The sequence below is a fragment of the Pan paniscus genome, chromosome 1 (genome assembly GCF_029289425.2).
Source record: "Pan paniscus chromosome 1, NHGRI_mPanPan1-v2.0_pri, whole genome shotgun sequence".
Taxonomy (NCBI): Eukaryota; Metazoa; Chordata; class Mammalia; order Primates; family Hominidae; genus Pan; species Pan paniscus.
This window is the reverse complement of record NC_073249.2, coordinates 24766406-24787103: the sequence shown is the minus strand read 5'-3', so window position 1 is coordinate 24787103 and position 20698 is coordinate 24766406. Positions and strand designations below refer to the sequence as shown.

Genomic DNA, 20698 nt, shown 5'->3' with positions numbered 1-20698 from the left:
GGAGTTGGTGAGATGCTGTAGTGACAGGAATGAGGGAGAAGCCAAGGGGTCTGGCCTCTGGAAGGTCCCTCTCCTGAGGGGCAGCCTGAGTCCTCTGTGGGCTTCTACTAACACCTTCCTCTCCTTTTTTTTTTTTTTTTTTGCATTCAGCATGATCTACACTTTAGTGAGCTCTTAACGCAAAGACCATGCACATCATCAGAGACTGAGATGGGAGAGGCCTGAGACGGAGAGGTGCATTTCTGCTGGTGACTGGAGGAGGGACCAGAATGAGGATACGTGAGAAATAGACCCGGCAGGCAGTCAGACTGAATGGGAGCTGGAATCACGCAGCAGCTGGGAGCCGAGTTAACCCTGCGTGTCTGTGTCACCCTGTTTGTCAATCTTTGGCATTCGAATTCCACACATGGGGTCCTAGAGCCCCTTCTGAGCATCAGTGGTGTGGGGGAGTAGGTGACGAAACACTAGACCTCTCCTGAGAGAGAATTGCTGCTTCCTGAATCCACTTCATTGAACAGCACCTTGCAAGTTCAAATGAGTTCCTGGGAGCGGAGGCTGGAAGGCCTCAAGGTGCTTGCTAAGGAACAGAATGACCCAGAGTCAAGGCCAAGTCTGCAGGGACCTGTTGAAAGCCTCGAGAATGTCTTGGCTCCCCAAGACTCTTGTTGCCTTTCTTCCAAGCCATGGCCATGCCCTTTTTCTCAAATGGGAGGGGCTGGAGGGTGTGTGGGATTTGTCTTCAGCTGCAACCAGCCTTGAGCCTGCTGGGCTATTTTCAGCTGAGGAGGGGTGAATATAGGAAAAATGCTTTTTGAAACGTTTGCAACATGATCAAGGTGTTAGTTCTCCACCACACAAGTTGTATTCTTCTTTTGCCATCTCAAACCATCACAGAGTCATTAAATGCAAATCAATTGGTCAATGCTAGTCAAAGCTATGTTCTTACAAAAACCCCAGACAGCTCAGAGCTCAGAAAATCCTGTGGAGTGGCTGCTCTGTACCGTGGGCATCCGGCAGCCAGGAAGTGAGACAACATAATTATAACTTCGTTTTATGATGCTGCATCATTTGTACTGTTTAGGTCGACGTGAGGACATCATCTTATTTAGAATTTTCCATTTGGCATTCTCTTTTGGGTGGGAGTTACGCTGGGGGTTGTAAATAATGACAAGGCTGAGATTTTTATGATGTTTAAATTGGGCACAATGATTTTGACCTTATTCCCCAAACTTCTTTTCTTTTCTACTGTTTAACATACACAGGCTATTTATACACGTCCCCAGCTCCCATCTGAAACCTGTGACTCAGGTTTATGAATGGTGTTTGTGTAGCAACACATTGTGTGCTATGTTTATTAAAATGCAGCGACAACTTGAGTGTCTCACTTAACTGGCTCTCTCATTTCAACCATTACAGCTGAATTTGTCTACATATGGTTGGAAAACTGATAGGAAGAAAAGGCAAATTTTCAAAAAGGCATCATGCTGCTAAAAATTCTGTGGAAAACAAAATGCAGACTTTTACTCTGAGGTTTATGGTATAAAACTGGAGAATTTGAGGTGATGATTTTGGGAGAAGGCTTCCTCTTGGCCAATGCCCTTTTTACCGACCAGGTAACTGTTGTTAGGGATAGAGTTACCTTTCGGCTGCTTGGGCCTGGCTTTGGCTTCATTCCTGAGAAGACCAGTGACCCTCATCCAGAGAGGCAAGCCTTGGATGGCAGGCTGCAGACGCTAATCTAACCGCACAGCCGTCCTGCAAATGCAACTGGATGTAGAAGGTGAATGGTCCGTGTTACTTCTTACCATGGAGCTGTTTTGTTTCTATACTCTGCCTCCTTTCAGAAAGATTTGAAGTGGCTCATAATAGGAGACACAAGTACACAAAGACCATTAAAATGGAAGTAGAAATGTCTTTTTTTTTTTTTTTTGAGACAGGGTCTCACTCTGTTGCCCAGGCTGGAGTGCAATAGTGCAGTCATGGCTCTCTGCAGCTTTGACCCGCCTGGGCTCAGGTGTTGCTCCCACCTCAGCCTCCCGAGTAGACTACAGGTGCACACCACCATGCCTGGCTAATTTTTGTATTTTTTGTAGAGATGGGGTTTTGCAATGTTGCCCAGGCTGGTCTCAAACTCTTGGACTCAAGCATTCTGCTCACCTTCACCTCCCGAAGTGCTGGGATTATAGGCTAAGCCACTGCCACTGGCCTGACAGCTCTTATGTTTATGAAAGAGAAACATCCAGATATTTCCCTCCCACAAGTTGTGATTGGGAAATAGTTCTCATGATCTGTTGGGAGTTTCAGTGAATTTTCAGTTCCTGGGAGAAGCTAATCATGATGATAAAGATAAGAGTAAAGGGCACAGTTGATGGGGCACGTGCTGTGCTCCAGGCACTGTGTTAAATGCTCACACGGTGACCTCACCCACCCCTCACAGTGATCATGCACAGCAGGTTAGCTGTTCTCGTCCCCACGTCACCCATGAGAGAACTAGGGAGCCTCAGGGAAGGTGAGTCTTCCCTAGGTGAAGTAGCGCAGAACAAGGGCTTGATGCTATGAAGAAGTGGCCAAATAATGACAGTTATAAACCAAGACACCTGGCAGTGATCTAGATGCTTCATATGCTTTTCCCTGATCCTCATGACAGTACCACAAGGTGGATATGATCTCTCTTTTATAGATGAGGAAACTGAGAAGAGGAGTCACTTGCAGAGAGCCACAGCTAGCAACGGGTATGTCTAGCTGTAGCTGGGATTTAAACCCAAGTCCACCTCTTCTCACATAATTTTGTTCTTATTGCCCAGTCTCTTATTGTGTATCCCACAGAAGTGACCAAAGGGAAGAAGAGAGGAAAAGCAGGAGAAACTCCTCTGTTTTCCAAAATACAAAGTGAATATTTTCCTTGAGAGACAAAAAGCTCACCTTTCCAAGCACGCGTCAAGGAGAGAGCTTCCCAGTGGGGCAGAGTCATCTCCTGAAGATGGTGTTGGTGAACTGGTTCCCATTCTTTAGAGAGGTAGAGCTATAGGCCTGGTGTGGCTGTGCCCAAAGGGTCAGAAGGGAACCTGGAAGAGTCACTTAAAGCTCACTTTTCGCTTTGCTAAGGTGGAAGAATAATGGCACCTACCACACTGGCTTTCTATAAAGATTAGATGAGTTCATACCTGCAAATAACAGAACAGTACCCTGTGTGTGGTCAACACACTCACTGTAGAGGGCGAGTCTTCCCTGCCATCTGGGCCAATCCATTGTTGTGTTGCTATAAAGGAATACCCGAGCCTGGGTAATTTATGAAGAAAAGAGATTTACTTGGCTCACAGTTCTGCAGGCTGTACGAGCATGGCTCCTGCCTCTGCTGAGGGCCCCAGGAAGCTTCTAATCATGGTGGAAGACAAAGGGATAGCAGGCTTGTCACGTGGTGAAGAGCAAGAAAGAGAAGGGAGAGGTTTCAGATGCTTAAACAACCAGATCTCATGTGAACTGAGCGAGAGTGCACTCATCCCCAAGGGAATGGCGTTAAGCCATTCATGAGGGATCTGCCCCCACGATCCAGTCACCTCCTACCAGGCCCCACCTCCAATATTGGCAACCACATTTCAATATGAGATTTGGAGGGGACAAACATCCAAACTGTATCACCATCCTTACTATGCCCTGTGCCCATTCCAGGGCAAGCTCCCTCCCTTTGGGAGGACCGTGAAGCCAACTGGCCACGTGGAACAGGAGTGAAGATTCCCGGATGCTGCCACCCTCCCGAGGCCCCATTCCTGTCTATAGTATCCTGAACGGAGGTCAGGCTGGGACCCGACCCCTCTTTTCAGTGTCATGTTCTCTGCTAATAATGATAACCACTGCCGTTGAGTACTTGCCATGTGCTGGATGCTCTGCAAAGCACTTGACATATGTGGTCTCATTTAATCCCCACATCAATATTATGGAATGGGAATAATTGTTGTCTTCAATGATAGTTGAAAATATTAAAGCTTATAGAGGTCTAGCAATTGAGCCAAGGTCACAATTGCTAATAAGTCATGGAGCCTAGACTTCCACCCAAGTCCTTTTGACTCCAAGGCTTTGACCATTTTCTCATTCCTGAAAGGGTGATAGAGTCCAGGAGGACAGTGGGATGTGAGATAGAAGAGAAAAGGGGATGACAATGGGACAGCAGTGTGGCTCTGCTGAGCTCACATGTTTCACAGCAAGCAATTCTATGTGAATGACTTTATAATCGGAAGGATTTTGGCTACAGGATCTTGTGCAAACTTCTTAACCTTTAGAGACTCAACTTTCTTATCTGTAAAATGAGGCTAACAATACCTCCCTTTCAGTATTCTTGTGATAACTTAAGTAAATTATGTACAGAATGCTTGTTGAGCCTGTCTCAAAATTGGTGCTCAACAAATCTCGGTCCTCTGTGCTCCACCCGACGGCACTTCCCTTCAAAGAGGGGAAGGGAGGATTATGTAGATAAAAACAGGTAAAATGCTTCTTCTGGTAACACATGACGACAGTCAATGAATCTTAGCTCCCTCCTTTCCCCTCTCCATCTTCGGGGTGGACTGTTCCAGGCATGCAACATGGGTAGCAGAGCTCAGCCCTCTCAAGAAAATCCTCCCTTTGCATCCTATTTTTAGGTTTGGTAATTGCACCAATGTTGAATAAAGTTGTCATCGTTATGACAGTTTTGTTCTCCTACATAAGAGATGAATGCAGCCAGCAAAATGCTTTGACAACAATTAATTGCACTCACGCTGTGTCGTTACACAGATCCATTTCCATAACCCTTTCTCTTCCTGGACTTGAGCTGTTCTGTTTTCATCTGTGCTCTGGCAAATGACTGTTTGGGCAGAGGCTTCTCCAGGCTTCGGAGCTGCCGGTCCAAGCTGGACATCTTGGGGCTGCCTCTGTTCCTGAGGCTCAGGCAGAAGGCACTACTCACTGTGGGCGTTTGAGGGGGCATCCTGGGACATGCCCAATGACTTGGCTCATCCCAGGCAAAGGAGAGGAGGAGCTGACCAAGGGAGTAAGCCTTCAGGACACAACCACACATTCTAGGGAAAGGTGGGGGCAAGTTGTAGCTTTTTTTTTTTTTTTTTTTTTTTTTTTAGACCAAGTCTCACTCTGTTGCTCAGGCTGGAGTGCAGGGGCACGATCTCAGCTCACTGCAACCTCCGCCTCCTGGTTTCAAGTGATTCTCCTGCCTCAGCCTCCTGAGTAGCTGGGATTACAGGTGCCCGCCCCCATGCCCAGCTAATTTTTGTATGTTTAGTAGAGATGGGGTTTCACCATGTTGGCCAGGCTGGTCTCAAACTCCTGACCTCAGGTGATCCACCCGCCTCAGCCTCCAAAAGTGCTGGGATTACAGGCATGAGCCACCATGCCCGGCCAAGTTTTAGCTCTGTCCAGTTTAGCAGGGAGCAGGCTTTCCTTGTGGGGAGCGACACATGATGGAAGCATTTCACACAGCTGCATTTGCAGAGGGAGACCTCAGTGCCCACACGTCGGATTGGGTTTCAGTTGCTGCCCATGATCCAGAAATAGAAATAGAAACAGGGTCAAAACAGCCACAACAAAATAGCATTTTCCAGGCTTTGCTCCCACCCACCCACTCTGTGGTCATTTCTGCCCCTGTTAAATTCTGCCTAGATAGTTTTGGATACGCCAAGGGTGCTATGAACTCGACCTCTTAGCTACCACATGATGCCCACATTTCTTCCCAGCCAGTGGGGTGCTAAAAGTGACTTGTACAGGCTTATGAGAGACAACTGTTTAGTTTTTTAGGGATTTTACTAAATAGTTGTTAAACAGAGCCATTATTAAAAATGAAGTTATGTAAACTTACAATTAAATAATTTTAAAAACAAAGGTAATACCTAGTCAAACTCACCACTTCCCAATTATTTTACTACATTTTACTTGAGGTTATGTCTATTGTATCTGTGGCAGAAATGCTATGTGACGGTATGCTGCTGTGTATCTCTTCCCAGCTTTGCATTCAGTGATGACCCATTGATTGCTTGAAATTGGCCATGGTGAGAGTATTTACTCTCTGTGGATGTCCCCCTCCCTCGCCATTCTTAGGGCAATTCCTCTACATGCACGGCCTCCTCTAGGCAGGCCAGTCTCCTCACTGGACCCCAGAGTACCTCAAGGGGCAGACACATACCTTTTGGCTTAAAGAAGCAACAGTGTGAAAAGGTGGTTTTATGTCCCAGAGTTTGCCTGCCTGACAGCCAGCAGAGAGACTTAAATGCCACCACAGTGTTTCTGTTCAAACATCAAACAGGAGTCTGAGCAGTAAACCTTGTCCTTTTCAAAAATGCTTGACACATCAGAAAAACAAGATCACCTTTCTGGCGGTTTTATATTTCTGATCTTCTAGAGCAGAGGAAGTAGGGAAAATGAGAGCCCCACTAAATACCAGTCCCCACATCAAATTATAATGAAACCCATCAATCAGGCCCCCATGCCTGGGACAGTCTGTTTTGATTGCTGCAATCAAAACAGCAGGGCAGCACTAGAGGCTTTGGGGGAAGTTTTGTAAGTGGCTTCCTAGGACAGATCTTGCGATGCTGTTCTTATTTTCCCAGAGCTAAGTTGAAAATAAGTGTGATGTCAAGGTCACTTCCCAGACTCTATAAGCCCTGTCAGTGAAATGGAAATGCCCAGCAGATGAGCCAGATCCCCAAAGGATGGTTAGGAACCCTGCACCGTAGTGGACCAGTCTTTAAAATCAGCAGTTCTGTGTTCTTCAGTAATATTTTATGCTTGCATTCAAAACACCTATGCCCCGAGGTGTAGCGCGTATCTAATGGTGTTACAGGTACCAGTGGAAAAATTAGTCATAAGGACCCAACGGCAGCTCTAGCATAACCACTTCTAGGTGAAAATAAGAAAATGAGGCCAGATCACATTTTTCATTTGAGACACATGCCCCCCAGGTCTGCATTACTGGGAAACCCCAACATAGGTTTCAGCTTCACAGTTTGAGGAAGCCCAGCCCATGCCAGGTGCAGACGTTCAGCCCCAGTTGGATAATGATACTTTCTAGGGAGCTAAGTAGTGGTAACCCAACAGCACTGGTTCATGGGAGGTGGAAGGCCATCCTGAATGAGTACCTTGGGGCTTTGCAGTTGACGCTGTCCTCTTCACTGCTTATTATCAGTGACTTTCAGATGAAGGCAATTGATCAATTCTGGGCTAACACAAAACTGAAAAGGATTCAATCAGGACAGGAAGAGATTTTTTAAAAAATATCATAAGCTCAGACTCACTAGAGGAAATACAATAGGCATATGTGAAAGGTCTTAAGATTGGGCTCAAAAAAGTCAGCAGCAAAATATAGAAGGGGTGAAGGCAACCATGTGCTTTAGGAGGGACATTGAGAAATCTGAGCCTGCCCATAGCAGGGCATCCAGAGTCAATTTCACAGGACTGGGGAGAGAAGTCTAAAAGACTGTCTTCAAAGACATGAAGGCTCCAAGAGGGTAGAAACCAGGACTTGGGTGAAAACAGCACCCCCACCCCACCCCTTGCTCTTCAGATGGTGTTGGTTGAAGCAGTTGCTTCCCAGTGAGGGTTCTGGAGAAGTGTTAGGCGAAAGGACCGTTCTGTGGTCAAATGTGTGTGGAACTGCTGGGCTAAACACAAGCAGTCCTTTTCAAATCTGTCTCAGTGGGACCTTTGGTCAGAAGCACCAAGAGGGGCACTGTTTGCAAAGCACTTTTCTGTGAAAGGCAGCAGTGGAGACTCAGCAGAGAGAGGCATGAGGCAGAGCTTTCTGGGGTTGATGGAAGACTGAGGGATGAGTGTGTACCATGGGATGGAATGGTTCCAAATATGGAACCAACTATCAGAAGTACTGTAAAGAAATAGGACTTGCCCCAAATTGAGCAAAACACAATGACAAACCACATAATTGAAATGCAGAAAAAATAGAAAGAGCCGAATTCAGGATACCATCAATTATAAGCCCTTTGAGGACAGGTATTTATTTAGATAGCTTCAGAGCTGGCTTTGTCCTTACTAGGCCCATAGTAAATATATGTTGAATTAAATTGAATTTTCGATGATTAGAACCAGCAGAAGGCAGAGATAACCTCATAGTAAATAGGAATCAGTATCCCAGGGAGGAATGTTAAGGCAACGTAGCAGGCCCATGCAGGCTGTGTCCTGGCAATATCCTGTCGGGTTCAGTAGCAGTAAAACAGGAAAGGGCATGCGAAGGGCATCAGCAGATTGTCCTTTACCACTGCAGAGATCACTCCAGACTAAGGTGGAGTGGTTTCTTCTTCTGAATTCTTCTCTTTCTTCTCTGAATCACTAAAACATATGACTCCTAGGCCTAAAGGAACAAAGACAACTGGCTCTCCGGAGTCGCAGAGTGGTTATTGATAAACTCCATCACTTTTTGTACATGTAACAATTTAGAAAACATTAACCAAAAACAAAAACGAAAACAAAAACCCAAACAAACAAAAAGGCCAGGCCTTTGCATGTTTTTTATTGGCATGAGAGAGTCTGGCTTATGGCCAGGGGAGCAGCAGTTGGGGAGTGACACACAGGAAACCCGCCCACAGTGCCCCGGGTGTCTAAGAGGTGGTCTGAAGTCCTTCATTGGCTCAGTTCTTGTCCAATGTTTCTGGCAGAAACGGCTCAGAGGCTCTTGCTCTGCCCACAAACCCTTGGAAGTTCTCCAAGCTAGGGCTGTGAAAGGGGAGGGAGGGGATGAGAGCAGAGCATAAGGACAGCAAGAATGACTTTAAACTAATCACCTCTACAAGGTTTCCCTTTTTTCATATCCAACATTTCTGAGGGTTGGTCGGCCTGGTCCCAAGGGAAGCAGGGGAGAAGGCAGGATTGAGCTGGTTGGGTAATGTCATCTGGCCTGGGCTCAGTCAAGGTACTACATGCCCTCCTCCTCCTGTACCTGGAAGAGGCCAGAAGCCTGGGAATGGGAGTGGTGGTGCTGAATGATGGGTGATCCCAGGGGTATACAGTTGACTCCAGGGTCCAAGGCTATTTGGGAATGATTAGGAACTCTGGGGTTCATAATCTGCCTTCCTGAGCCTGGAGTTCCAACTGGGGCTGTGATGTTAATCAGGTGATCAGTGAACTCTTACCTCATGGAATGAGCTCTGGTCTTGGAATGAGAAGGACCTAAACTGGAATTCTGACTCTACTTCTTGTCAGTTGGGTGATGTTAGTCAAATTTCTCAACCTTTCTGAGTCCCAGTTTACTCAACTACAATATGGGAGCGCTAATGCATAATTTTGTGAGGATGATGTGAATACTAAATAAGCTTATTTACATGAAAGCAATTTGCAGTATAGAAAATGCAATACCGATATGAGGGGTTGTTACTTTTATAGTCACAGAAGGAGTTGACTTTTCTTCTGTTTTAAGAGTATGCTTAAAATATGGCTGTATCTGGGAATATTGGATGAAAGTGCTTTAGAAATTGGCTTTGGGACAAGAGGGAAAGAAATTGCTGCCCAGCTCTTGTTTTTTTTTTTTTTTTTTTTTTTTTTCAGAAGCCGTCCTTGGCTTGTTAGAGGGTCCTAGACCTCTGTGAAGGTTGTTGTCTAGTTGGAGTACAGGGCATATTTGACACTACAGTTTTGAACCCCCCAGGTCAATTTTTTACTCTGTGTCTAAAAATACAAATTTTAAAACGAGAACCTTAGCAATCTTGATAGCTTTTCACTGAGAAAGATATTTCTAGAGTGAACTCCGTTGGGCCAGTTTAATTCCTTGGATAATTTTTAATATAGAATTAATAAACTATTTCCAAATTTTTCCATTTTCTTTTTTCTAAAATTATTTCCCTGGGATCGATTATTTTCTGTGTAAATTTTATGACAAAGATTAAATTTATTAGTTTTTGAAAGTTATAGCTTCTGCCATTGTGAGTTTTCTATGAAACCACCAATTTACCAAATTCAAATCCCCAAAGTTAAATTTTGCAACACCACATTCTTTTATCAATGTCTAGTCATGAACACATTTTATTATGGGATGTTTTAGCCACTGGAACTCTTATTTGAACGTTTTACTAATTCCATTCTCTCTCCATATCAAATTGTGCAGTTTCCGTTGTTATCAATCAGAAGCAGTTCTTCAGTACATTCATCTGTCACACATTTCGTCGTGGGCTACTTTAAACATTGTCACATTTATTTTATTTTGATTATTTCTACCAGAAATATCATTGGATTCAGGAATGCTATTTCATTTTTACTTCTTAACTCATGTGTGTTACTGTTATTAGCAGTTGTCTTTGGACATTTCTTGATGGCTCCTTTGGCTGGGATTGTCTGTGTCTTTGGCCAATAATCCAGTTCTGTTGTGCCCTTTCCGGTAGAGAAAGCGAAGAGGTCAGAGTCAATGTAAGGGAGGGTTGGAATGTCCAAATTTGATTGGAGCTTTAAAATAAGATGAGAAACATGGTCGGATTTGGCTTTAGAAAGTCTGTTCTAGCTTTCAAGTGGAGAATGAATTGGAGAAAACAAAAATCATTGGGAGATGGTTAGAAATTACTGCAGAAACCCAGGTGAGAGAAAAATTGCAAACATTTATGTAGCACTTACTGTGTGACAAGCATTAGTTTAAGCATTTTGTAAATTTTAACTCATTCTATCCTGATGACAAATCTGAGGAGGTAAGTATTATAACTATTTCCATTTTACAAATGAAGAAACTGAAGTACAAAAAGATTGAGTACATGTCCAAGATTACAAACTAGCAAGGAGGTAGGTGTGGATCTAGAATTCAAACCTGGGTAGAAGGACTTCAGGGACTGAGCCCTTGACCCCTCCAGTGGTTTTCTCATCCGAGAAAGAAAAGGGTGGCAAGGAGGAGGTTTTTGAGAAATGCTATGAGAAAATGGAAATTTTGGGGCTTGGTGAAAAGGGTACGTTTCTGGCTTTGTATGTGGTAGGTGGTAGGGCTATTCCTTGAGAAAGGGAAGTTGTTTAGGGGAAAGATAATGTGTTTGGTTTTGAAGCTGAATAGGAGAATTCTAGCTATAGCGTACTAAAGAGCCTTACTCTGTTTTTGATGTTTGACTACTGACACCTTTCAAGCCCCATAGCTCCCCCTCTTCCTTCTGTCTCCCATGTGAGCAAACCAATAGGAAAGTTTTATGCTCCCTCCCTTGACACCAAGGAAGTTCAAAACCTGGCCTACATTGGGAACCCTCACCTTGGACCCAACCCCTAGCAACAGCAAAAGCCAGAGCCAGTCACCCCTTCTTGCTCTCTCAAGCTTTTTGGACATGCTTGGGAGCCTGCCCTGCTCTCCCTGAAAGCCTCATTATGTGAGTGATGAGTCTGTTCATCCTCTCTTGGTGCATGTGTGGCATTAGTCAGTTCTCAACGTCCAAACCAAATTTTGGGTCAGAAGTTGGTACAACCTTCATCCCACACAGCAGATTGGGAAATGTAGTCTAGGTGGGTTTTGGTGAGCATGTAGCTGTCCCCACCATGGATATGTTGAGTTTAAATGTCAATTGGTCATTGAGATAAGATGTTTAGAAGATTGTAGAATGGAAGGGTCTGAGGAAAGAGTTTTGAGCTGGAGCTGTACATTTATAAATCACCTTCTAGGTGATGAAAGGAGAAAAAGGAAAGAAAAGGAAAAAGAATAATTCAGTTCCTAATGTCCTTTTTGTTTAATTTTCATGTTCAAAGACTGCTTTCCAGAACCTCACCAGCAGTAGTTGGTGCTGGGGGATGGGTGGTGGGGATTGAGTAGGAAGATTTGAAACCATTTCAGAATGAGCAGCATTTATACACACACACCACACACACACACACACACACACACACACACACACACACACACACCGGCACGCACTTTAAGAAATGATTTGGCCCTTCCAGTTTCCTGCTCTTTGAAGCCTCCAGTGAGAGGAAAAAGGAAGCAGCAGGCTAATTGGAGAGAACTGTGAGGGAAAGGCAGAGTTGGTAAAAGAGAGAGGAAATCAGTTTGCTATTTTAAGGGTATGAAAGTCTTCCCATAAGCCATTATGTCTTCTTGCCAGTTAATTTCATTTTGAATGAAGTTGAAAGGTAATCTGATAGGTTTTGTTATTTCTGCAAATAATTCATAAATTCAGATGAACTCAGAACTCTGGTATAGAATGAAGGAGGATTTCAAAGTCTGACAAGGTGATAATTACCAGGACTGCACTGGGACTGACAGCTGGTATTGGAATGATCTCCTTTTTATTGAAATCCTCGATTAGGAAAAAAGACAGTTAAATTCAGTTAATCTGAAGCAGCCAGCAGACCTGAATTGCTTCAGTGCAGACCAGCAGAGCTGATGTGTGTGGAGATGGCAGAGTCTTTGTGGCTGATTTAGAACGTCATACATAGAAGACTCTCACATTTTACTGATGACAAGAGCAGTTCAGATATGCAGAGAAGAATGGCAAGTTCACTTCCAGAATCCTGGAGCAGCCTTAGAAAGGGAATCGGAATACATTTATTGTACTAGCAAGCTCATTTGTAGTAGCTCCCGCTTTGCTCAGGCTGGAGACATATTGATGCCTTCGTTGGTTACACTCATTCTGCAATCTCTCCCCTCTCCGTTGCTCCCCTAGCAGAAAGTGAAGACAACATAAATATTTGTCTGATGAACCAGAGGAAAGATGGGCTTTTGTAAGCAATAAAGTATTGCTTTATGGTAAGGATACTTAAGCAGATAGAATATCTTCTGCAACCTGAAATATGTGTAACCGTATGAAAAAAACACAGTTTATGTAAGTTTAAGTTTCAAGATGACTATACGGGTATTGGATAGAGTGCATATATTAGATAATTAGTACCTGCAAGTCTTTCATCTGTTTATTCATTCATATATTATTTATCCACTCATTCATTCATTTATGCCATACAAGTTTATAAAACCTCTGCCATGTACAACATAAAATGCATAAAGATGAATAAGATGAGGCTTCTTCTCTCAGTCCTCCAGGAGTTCACACCTGTCCATTTCTCTGCCTCTGTCTCCATCCATCCATTCATCCATCCATATGCCCACTGGGACCTCAGGGCCCTTAGAGGTTTAACCAAACTTCAAATCCTCACTATCATAGCTCTGTGAAACTTCGAAGTCCTCCTTATGGTTTCTCTGTGTCCCTGAGGCTTACTCCTTTTCCTGCTCTCTGCCTCTGTGCTTTAGGGCTTCCTGGCAGTCTTTATTCCAGTACATCAGCATGGACACAAAGGCTTGCCCCTTCACTAGTTTCCACCTCTCCAATTGTGTCTCAACTATTTTGTGAATTTAATAATTCTACTCAAGATGATAGGGAGGGGCAAAGGGAAGAGTCGTATCATAGAGCCTTTGCTCTTCACCCCTTCTTCCTTTATCTCATTCTTGTGTTTCTTCTTCAGATGCACAAATAAATGTGACTTCCAAACTCCCTCCCTCCATATATCCTATACTCTTTTTTTTTTTTTCTGAGACAGAGTCTCGCTCTGTTGCCCAGGCTGGAGTGCAGTGGCACAATCTCAGCTCACTGCAACTTCTGCGTCCCAGGTTTGAGAAATTCTCCTGCCTCAGCCTCCTGAGTAGCTGGGATTACACGCATGCACCACCACACCTGGCTAACTTTTGTATTTTTAGTAGAGATGGGGTTTCGCCATGTTGTTCAGGCTGGTCTCGAACTCCTGACCTCATGATCCGAGGCATTAGCCACCACGCCAGGTCTATATCCTACAATCTTATACCAAAGTAAATCATGCCCTGGAGGCTCAACTTTTACCCCAAGTCAGTTGGTCAAAAAACCATTTTCTGAAAAACTTTTCCCCAAAAGGATTTCTAGAAAAGAAAATTTTTTGCCCCCGGTACCGTATATTATTTATCCATGTACTTCTATCTTAAAACCCCAGTCTTAAGACATAGCATGGATAGATGAGGGAATGTGAAGGAAAATAGGTGGTTGACAGGCAGGTGAATAAGCAGTAAGCTTTGAAACTAGTGTCAGCTTCTGTATATCTCAGAAAAAGAAAATGAAAAACTTTTCTTTTCTCAGAAAAAGAAAATGAAAATGAAAAACTTTAACAATTATAGTTCTGTTCGCATTTCTTATTAAACTAATGTTTTTAAAGTAAGTATCTTGGCCTGAAAACATAGACAGCAAGGTACAGAAATGCACTCAATTCTGTTTAAACAAAAGAGCATGTATCAGTTATCTACTTCTATGTAATAAATTACTACAAAACCTTGTTGCATAAAACAACAAGCATTCATTATCTCATAGTTTCTGAGGACCAGGAAACTGGGAGATGCGTTGCTGGTGGTTCTGGCTCAGGAGTCTTCTTGAGGTTGGAGTGCAGATGTTGGCCAGGACTGCAGCCAGCTGAAGCCTTGATCAGGGTGGAGGATTTGCTTCTGAAGGGCTCCCTTATAGGGCTGTTAGCAGGAGGCCTCAGTTCCTCATAATGTTGGCCCCTTTTCACAAGGTACGTGGCTTCTACCAGAGTGATTAGAGAGAGAGGGAGAAGTCAATGTGTTTTATGACCTAGCTTGGGAGGACACTGCACATGGGCATGGTAGCTAGGAGGTGAGGATCAAGGGCCGTCTTGGATGCTGGCTACCACAAGGCATTTACTTATGGGCATCAGAGTCAATTTTATGAACATCTGGGAGCCCAAAATCAGTTTTATAGGTGGACTGGGAAGACAAGAACTTGTGGTCTCTTCCATCTCTGCTTCTTTTTAGTTCCTTTTCTTCTCCTAGTGCTCATAGCTTAATATGACCACTTCAGGATCCAACTTCATATGCTTTTCAGTTCAGCATTAGCACCAACCATAATAACAATGTGTTTTACTATATATATTTTTTGAGACAGGGTCTCACTCCGTCACCCAGTGCAGTGTTGCAATCTTGACTCACTGTAGCCTCAACCTCCTGGGCTCAAGTAATCCTCCCACCTCAGGCATGGTGGCAAATGCCTGTAGTCCCAGCTACTCAGGAGGCATGAGCCATTGTGCCAGGCCTCACTAATGTATTTTACAATTTTTATTTTTGCAGTGGCTAACATTTCTTGAGCAGTTGTTTGTCTGTGCAGTATGTTAACTACATTGCTGAAGTGATTACATTTAATTCCAAAATCATATGCCTATTTTGCAAATGAGGAAACTGAGAATAAGTGATATGTGAAAGGTTACAGTGCTAAAATTCTGTGCCATTCATTTCAAGTTTCTTTATGTAGAATCTCACTGGCCATTGCCAATCTGGTTTCCATATGTGGCCAGAAAGATGCATGTCATAGCAGAGGCTTCCCAGTTCTGAGGCTGTGGGCACAAATACTAAGCTAGATGAAAAAATTGAGCATGGCAGGAAAGTTGATTAGCATATCTGCTACAATAAAAAATCACTTTGTTAAGCCTAAGACCTTGCCTTAATTGCCGTCATTAGTAAATAGAAATCTGCTTGCAGAGTGTGTAGATAGCAGCTAAAAGCATTAAAAGTACTCTGAAAGATTTTCTCTCAGAATATCAGCAGTTTAAATGTATGCTACTTTTTTTTCATGTTAATTTTTTGCCATCCTGTGGCTTGCTTTACAGCTACTGAAGAAGCAGGGGGTTTTTGAAATGAGATACAAGCAAAAATTCTAGAGGATGGGTCTATGGTGGGTGTGTTTTTCAAATATACCTCTAGCTCCCCCCACCAATAGAGCAGATAAGAAGCCAGGATATCCCCATAAGAAGTAAAAAAAAACTTAAATACCAAGCACTTCATCCAACTCTATCATATTTTTGTCTCATTCCATCTTTATATATATATATTTTTTTGTTTTTCCGAAAACCAGGGTGGCGAATATCAGGAATGTGGATAAGTAGGAGACAGGAGTGTTCATTCATTCATTCATTCATTCATTCAACAAACACGTGTTGAGCTTTAGTGTGCAAGGTGTCGTGCTGGTGGATGGTGTGTTCAGAATTCATTGACCATCTTTTGATAGTATTTACTGAGTACTTTTTAGCTCCCTGACACCCTGATAGGTGCTGTGAAGGTTTAGGAAAAAACAAGTGAGTAAGTTAAGTGAGACAAGCTTCTTGTTCCAAAAATATCTTGAAATACCATTGGGAAAAGAGAATCAACATGAACCAATTGAGGAATGAAACAAAGTAGTCATTAAGTGCAAATTTTTATGGTACAATCTCTGGGAGCACCAGGAATTTTTAGAGGAGGCTGATGAGAAAGCTAGGAGAGCTGGGGAGACTTCTTGGTGGAGGTGTCACTGCAGTGGGGTTCTGGTAACATGCAGACCATGCTGCTGTTCTCATAGGGGGCTGCTTCAAAGAGCCAGGAGAGAGAGATGGGGTCGTAAGTAAGAAAAGGGACACTCTGGAGAAAGTCCCACCACTCTGACTTGGTTTCACCCTGAGTCAGACATTTTCCTGTGTACATCTCCCCTTCCCATTCCCCTCCGAAAGTCCAGAGCGAAACTGGGTGCTTGTGATGAACACTCAAGTTCAGACTAGGCCAGATTAGAACCTTGTGAGCCCTGACCCTGCAGCTCACACTCCCGACTGGACTCCAAAGATGAGAATTCCACCCAGAGTTGGGGACAATTCCCTGGAGCCTTTGGTCTTTCTCTGGTTCTAAGTGAGGGGCCAGGGGCCAGGATGGGGTGGGATCAGAGGAGAGTAACCAGGGAATATATGGCATGACAGCACAGCTGGAAGGGACTGGTATTATTCAATCTGGAGAACACAGGAAGATGAAATAAAAATGATTCTTAATTACATCAAAGCTCTTATACAGTGAGAGGCTGGTGAATTGTGCTGTTTTCTCTGAAGGCATTTGAATAAATCAAAAGGGCCATTATAAAACAGTCAGAAAGTTTGGGGTTAGCACTGTTGGGCTTCCTCCCAACCTTTGACATGACCTGACACCTTGGCACAATCCACCTACGAGGGGACCTTTAGGATTTTCCTAGGGTGGCCAACCATCCCAGTTTGCCCAGGACTTTCAGTGCTAAAACGGGGATGGTCCTGGGCAAACCAGGGACCAAGAACACCTCTCTTTACTTACCTTCTCAGTTCTGCTGTTCCTCCTGGCCCTGGCTCAGGTGTGGTCCCCTCTAGCACTGCCCAAATAAGGGAATTGTGACCTCTCCAGATGGAAGAGGGTAGTCCCAAATTGAACTGAGAGGGAATTTGCCCAAGAGCACATGATCCGATGGATCAGGACAGATTCCTGGTCATAGCTGGAACCCACTGTGCCTTGCAGCCCACTCTGGAGGGCACCAAGAGAATAAAACTGGAATAGTGAGCAAAGTCTGATGCCAGGGGTATTGGGCACAAGGAAGATGACACTGCAGAAAATGAATCTGTTCTTTTTTTGTTTGTTTGTTTTGAGACAGAATCTCGCTCTGTCACCGGGCTAGAGTGCTGTGGCGTGATCTCAGCTCACTGCAGCCTCCAACTCCCTGGTTCAAGGGATTCTCCTGCCTCCGCCTCCCGAGTAGCTGGGATTACAGGCACGCACCACCACACCCGGCTAATTTTCGTATTTTTAGTAGAGATGGGGTTTCACCATGTTGGCCAGTATGGTCTCGATCTCCTGACCTTGTGATCCGCCCACTTTGGCCTCCCAAAGTGCTGGGATTATAGGTGTGAGCCACACACCCGGCCGAAAATGAATCTATTCTTGTGCCCAATTACCCCAGGGCAGGAAAACAGCCACTGACAAAATGAGCAGATCCGCAGACTCCATCTTTCTCATTCTCACACGAGTGAACTTAGTCACGAATCTCGTGGCTCCTGCAAGACTTGTCAGGCACAGTTTCTGACAGTTAACAAGACTGACTTTCTGCTGACTGAACTTACTTTTTAAGGGACCAAATTTCTTTGGAAAGTTTTAATTTTATCTTAAACAGAAATAAGTTTTTAATTTTTTTAAATTTTATTTATTTACTTACTTATTTTTAGACAGTCTCACTCTGTCATCCGGGCTGGAGTGCAGTGGTGCGATCTCAGCTCACTGCAACCTCCGCCTCCTAGGGTTCAAACGTTTCTCCTGCCTCAGCCTCAGAGGTAGCTGGGATTATAAGCACCTGCAACCATGTCTGGCTAATTTTCATATTTTCAGTTGAGATGGGGTTTCACCATGTTGGCCAGGCTGGTCTCGAACTCCTGACCTCAAGTGATCTATCCGCCTTGGCCTCCCAAAGTGCTGGGATTACAGGAGTGAGCCACTGCGCCCGGCCTGATTTTATTTTAATTGAGTAATTTTAATTACACTTAAGCGTTTCTAAATGCTTGGCAACATGCTGAGTACTTCATTTGAATTATTTTACTAAACTCTCACAATAATCCTATAGGTAAAGTGCCAATATTTTCCCTGTATTTGCAGGTGAAAAAACTCAGGTCAGGGAAGAGATCACAAAGCCAGCAAACTGGGAATCAGCCAGTGAGTCTGGCTCCAGAGCCCAAGTTTTGAACTGTGCCATGGGCCTGGGTTAACCTGTCGGCTGAAATGAGTTTTAGAGATTCTGGATTTTACTTTGATGTCCAAGAGATACCCTCTATTTATAGTTGGCTTCAGCCATCAAATTAATAACCAATAACAATTATATTTAGCTAATTTTATTAGAAACTATCAACAATCCTAAAAATAGTCTCTGTTGGTGATCATGTTGATTCTCATTTTTTTTTTTTTTTTTTTTTTGCCCCGAGGCAGAGTCTCACTCTGTTGCCCAGGCTGGAGTGCAGTGGCACAATCTCGGCTCACTGCAACCTCTGCCTCCTGGGTTCAAGCAATTCTCATGCCTCAGCCTCCTGAGTAGCTAGGACTACAGGTGTGCACCGCCATGCCCAGCTAAATTTTTTTTTTTTTTTTTTAGTAGAGACAAGGTTTCACCATGTTGGCCAGGCTGGTCTTGAACTCCTGACCTCAAGTGATCCTCCTGCTTCGGCCTCCCAAAGTGCTGGGATTACAGGCATGAGCCACCGTGCCCGGCTGTTGATTCTCATTTTTAAAGGCAAGGACATGGTGGCAAAGAGAGGCAAAGCTATGATTCTATTTAAAGGATCATTACTGTGATTTTGAACAATTTAAGATTACACTGGGGATGAGAGTTTACTAGTTTAAATGCTATTTTTCATGCATATAATTGAAAGGAACCAAGCTTAGGCTGTCAGAGGAGATGAGAGAGTGATTTGGGACCTGAGTGCTCACTTCAGGAAACTCACAGCTACATCCTCCATGCTTAGACTTCAAGTTCCCAGACAGGATGCAGGAGAAGGAACTCGGCCGGTGCAGGCCTTTAGTTTGAAAAATTTTCAGTGGTTTGAGCCAAACCAAGCACCCCAGATTACATGCCAGTGATAAAACTTAACTGGATTGTCTAAAACAGTCTAGTCTCTGGGAAAGCCTAAAGTTTTAAGACTCGGCATGACTATGTGTCAGATCCTACACAGGGGACAAGGATGTAAAGCCAAATAAGACATAGTCCCTGCTTCCAAAAACCATACAAGAACTTGTTTCCTCTGAGGGGAGCATGCACATAAACAAATGAAACAATGCAGCTGTGACTAAGATTTGTCCTGGCCCTAGGGGAGCAGATGGGAGGGCCTCCTAAACCAGCTCAGGGGTGAGAAGGCTTGGGATTAGGGAGAGTATTCTGGAGGAAGGGGGCCTGAGCTGAAATATGCACTTGGCCCATCTTGGAGCATCTGTAGCTACCCAGAGTTAAGAGTAGTGAAGAGCTTGGGCTCTGAAGTCAGCTGGAACTGAGGCTGAATCTTGGCTCTGCCAGTTATTAGCTATGTGACTTAGGTGAGCTACTTGTCTTCTCCAAGTCTCAGTTTTCTGATCTTATAGGAAGATGATAATACCAACTTTTTTGGAGGTATTGTGATGAATCAAATAATGTACGTGAAGCTCTTAGCTTCACAAGATGTGCTCAATTGATGGCAATGTTATTGTTGTTATATGTTTGTCTAAGAGTCCCATTGTTATAGGGCCAACAGGTTCATGTGCTCCCTGTGCAGTAATAGACCAATACACTGAGACAGCAATGTTTGCAGCAGAGAAAGAGTTTAATGATTGCAAGGCAGCCAAGAAAGGAGTTGGGAGTAGACCATCACATTCATCTTCTGGAGGAGTTTTGAGCTGAGGTTTACAAAACAATTGTGGAGGGCAAGGGGCTGGAAAACTGGGGTTGTGGATTGGTTGGGGTAAGGAGGATGAAATTATTAGGATGAGGAAACTGCATTCTTTGCGAAGTCAGTTTCTCACGGGGTCCTTCAGACCAGCTGATGTCAGTAGTGTCACATGGTGTGCAGGACCTGAAAGAATATCTCAAATAGAAAAATTAACATTTCATAATGTTCAAGTTGTTATCTATAGAGCAGTGATGGGGAACTCTAATCTAGGCTCCATGTGATTCTGAGGCAATAGGCATCAAACAGCTCTAAGGAAGTGGGCTAGAGAGCAGGCTGGCCTCATGATGAATGCTGAGTGTGCTGCAAGCTGGATTTATTTTCATTTCTCTCCCCCTCTTCTTCCATGATTAACTTTATAAAGTTTATAGGGATGGTTTCACCATGTGATGGCTGCTGGGCAGGAGCTCAGTCTCCTGTGTGGGCAGCCAGGGCTGTAATTTCGGAAGAGTCAGGGTCACCAGATCCCTCTGGAGCCCCTAAGCCCCTCCTTTATCCTCTCTTGATGTTAGAA

At 44.0% G+C, this 20698-nt stretch overlaps 1 protein-coding gene across 5 annotated transcripts in view; it reads left to right on the top strand.

The window, feature by feature from the left end:
- CNIH3 (cornichon family AMPA receptor auxiliary protein 3) overlaps positions 1 to 20698 on the top strand; it is a 343860-nt gene that overhangs the window by 305687 nt on the left and 17475 nt on the right. For 4 of the 5 annotated variants that reach the window (XM_055107644.2, XM_055107643.2, XM_003814903.6 and 1 more), the window contains one exon: positions 151 to 1389. The exons of the other annotated variant lie outside the window; for it this stretch is intronic. In XM_055107644.2, the coding sequence (XP_054963619.1) occupies positions 151 to 178 (28 nt within the window). In that variant the 3' untranslated portion in view covers positions 179 to 1389. Of the gene's footprint in view, positions 1 to 150; positions 1390 to 20698 lie in introns of those variants that run through there. 5 annotated transcript variants of the gene reach the window in all.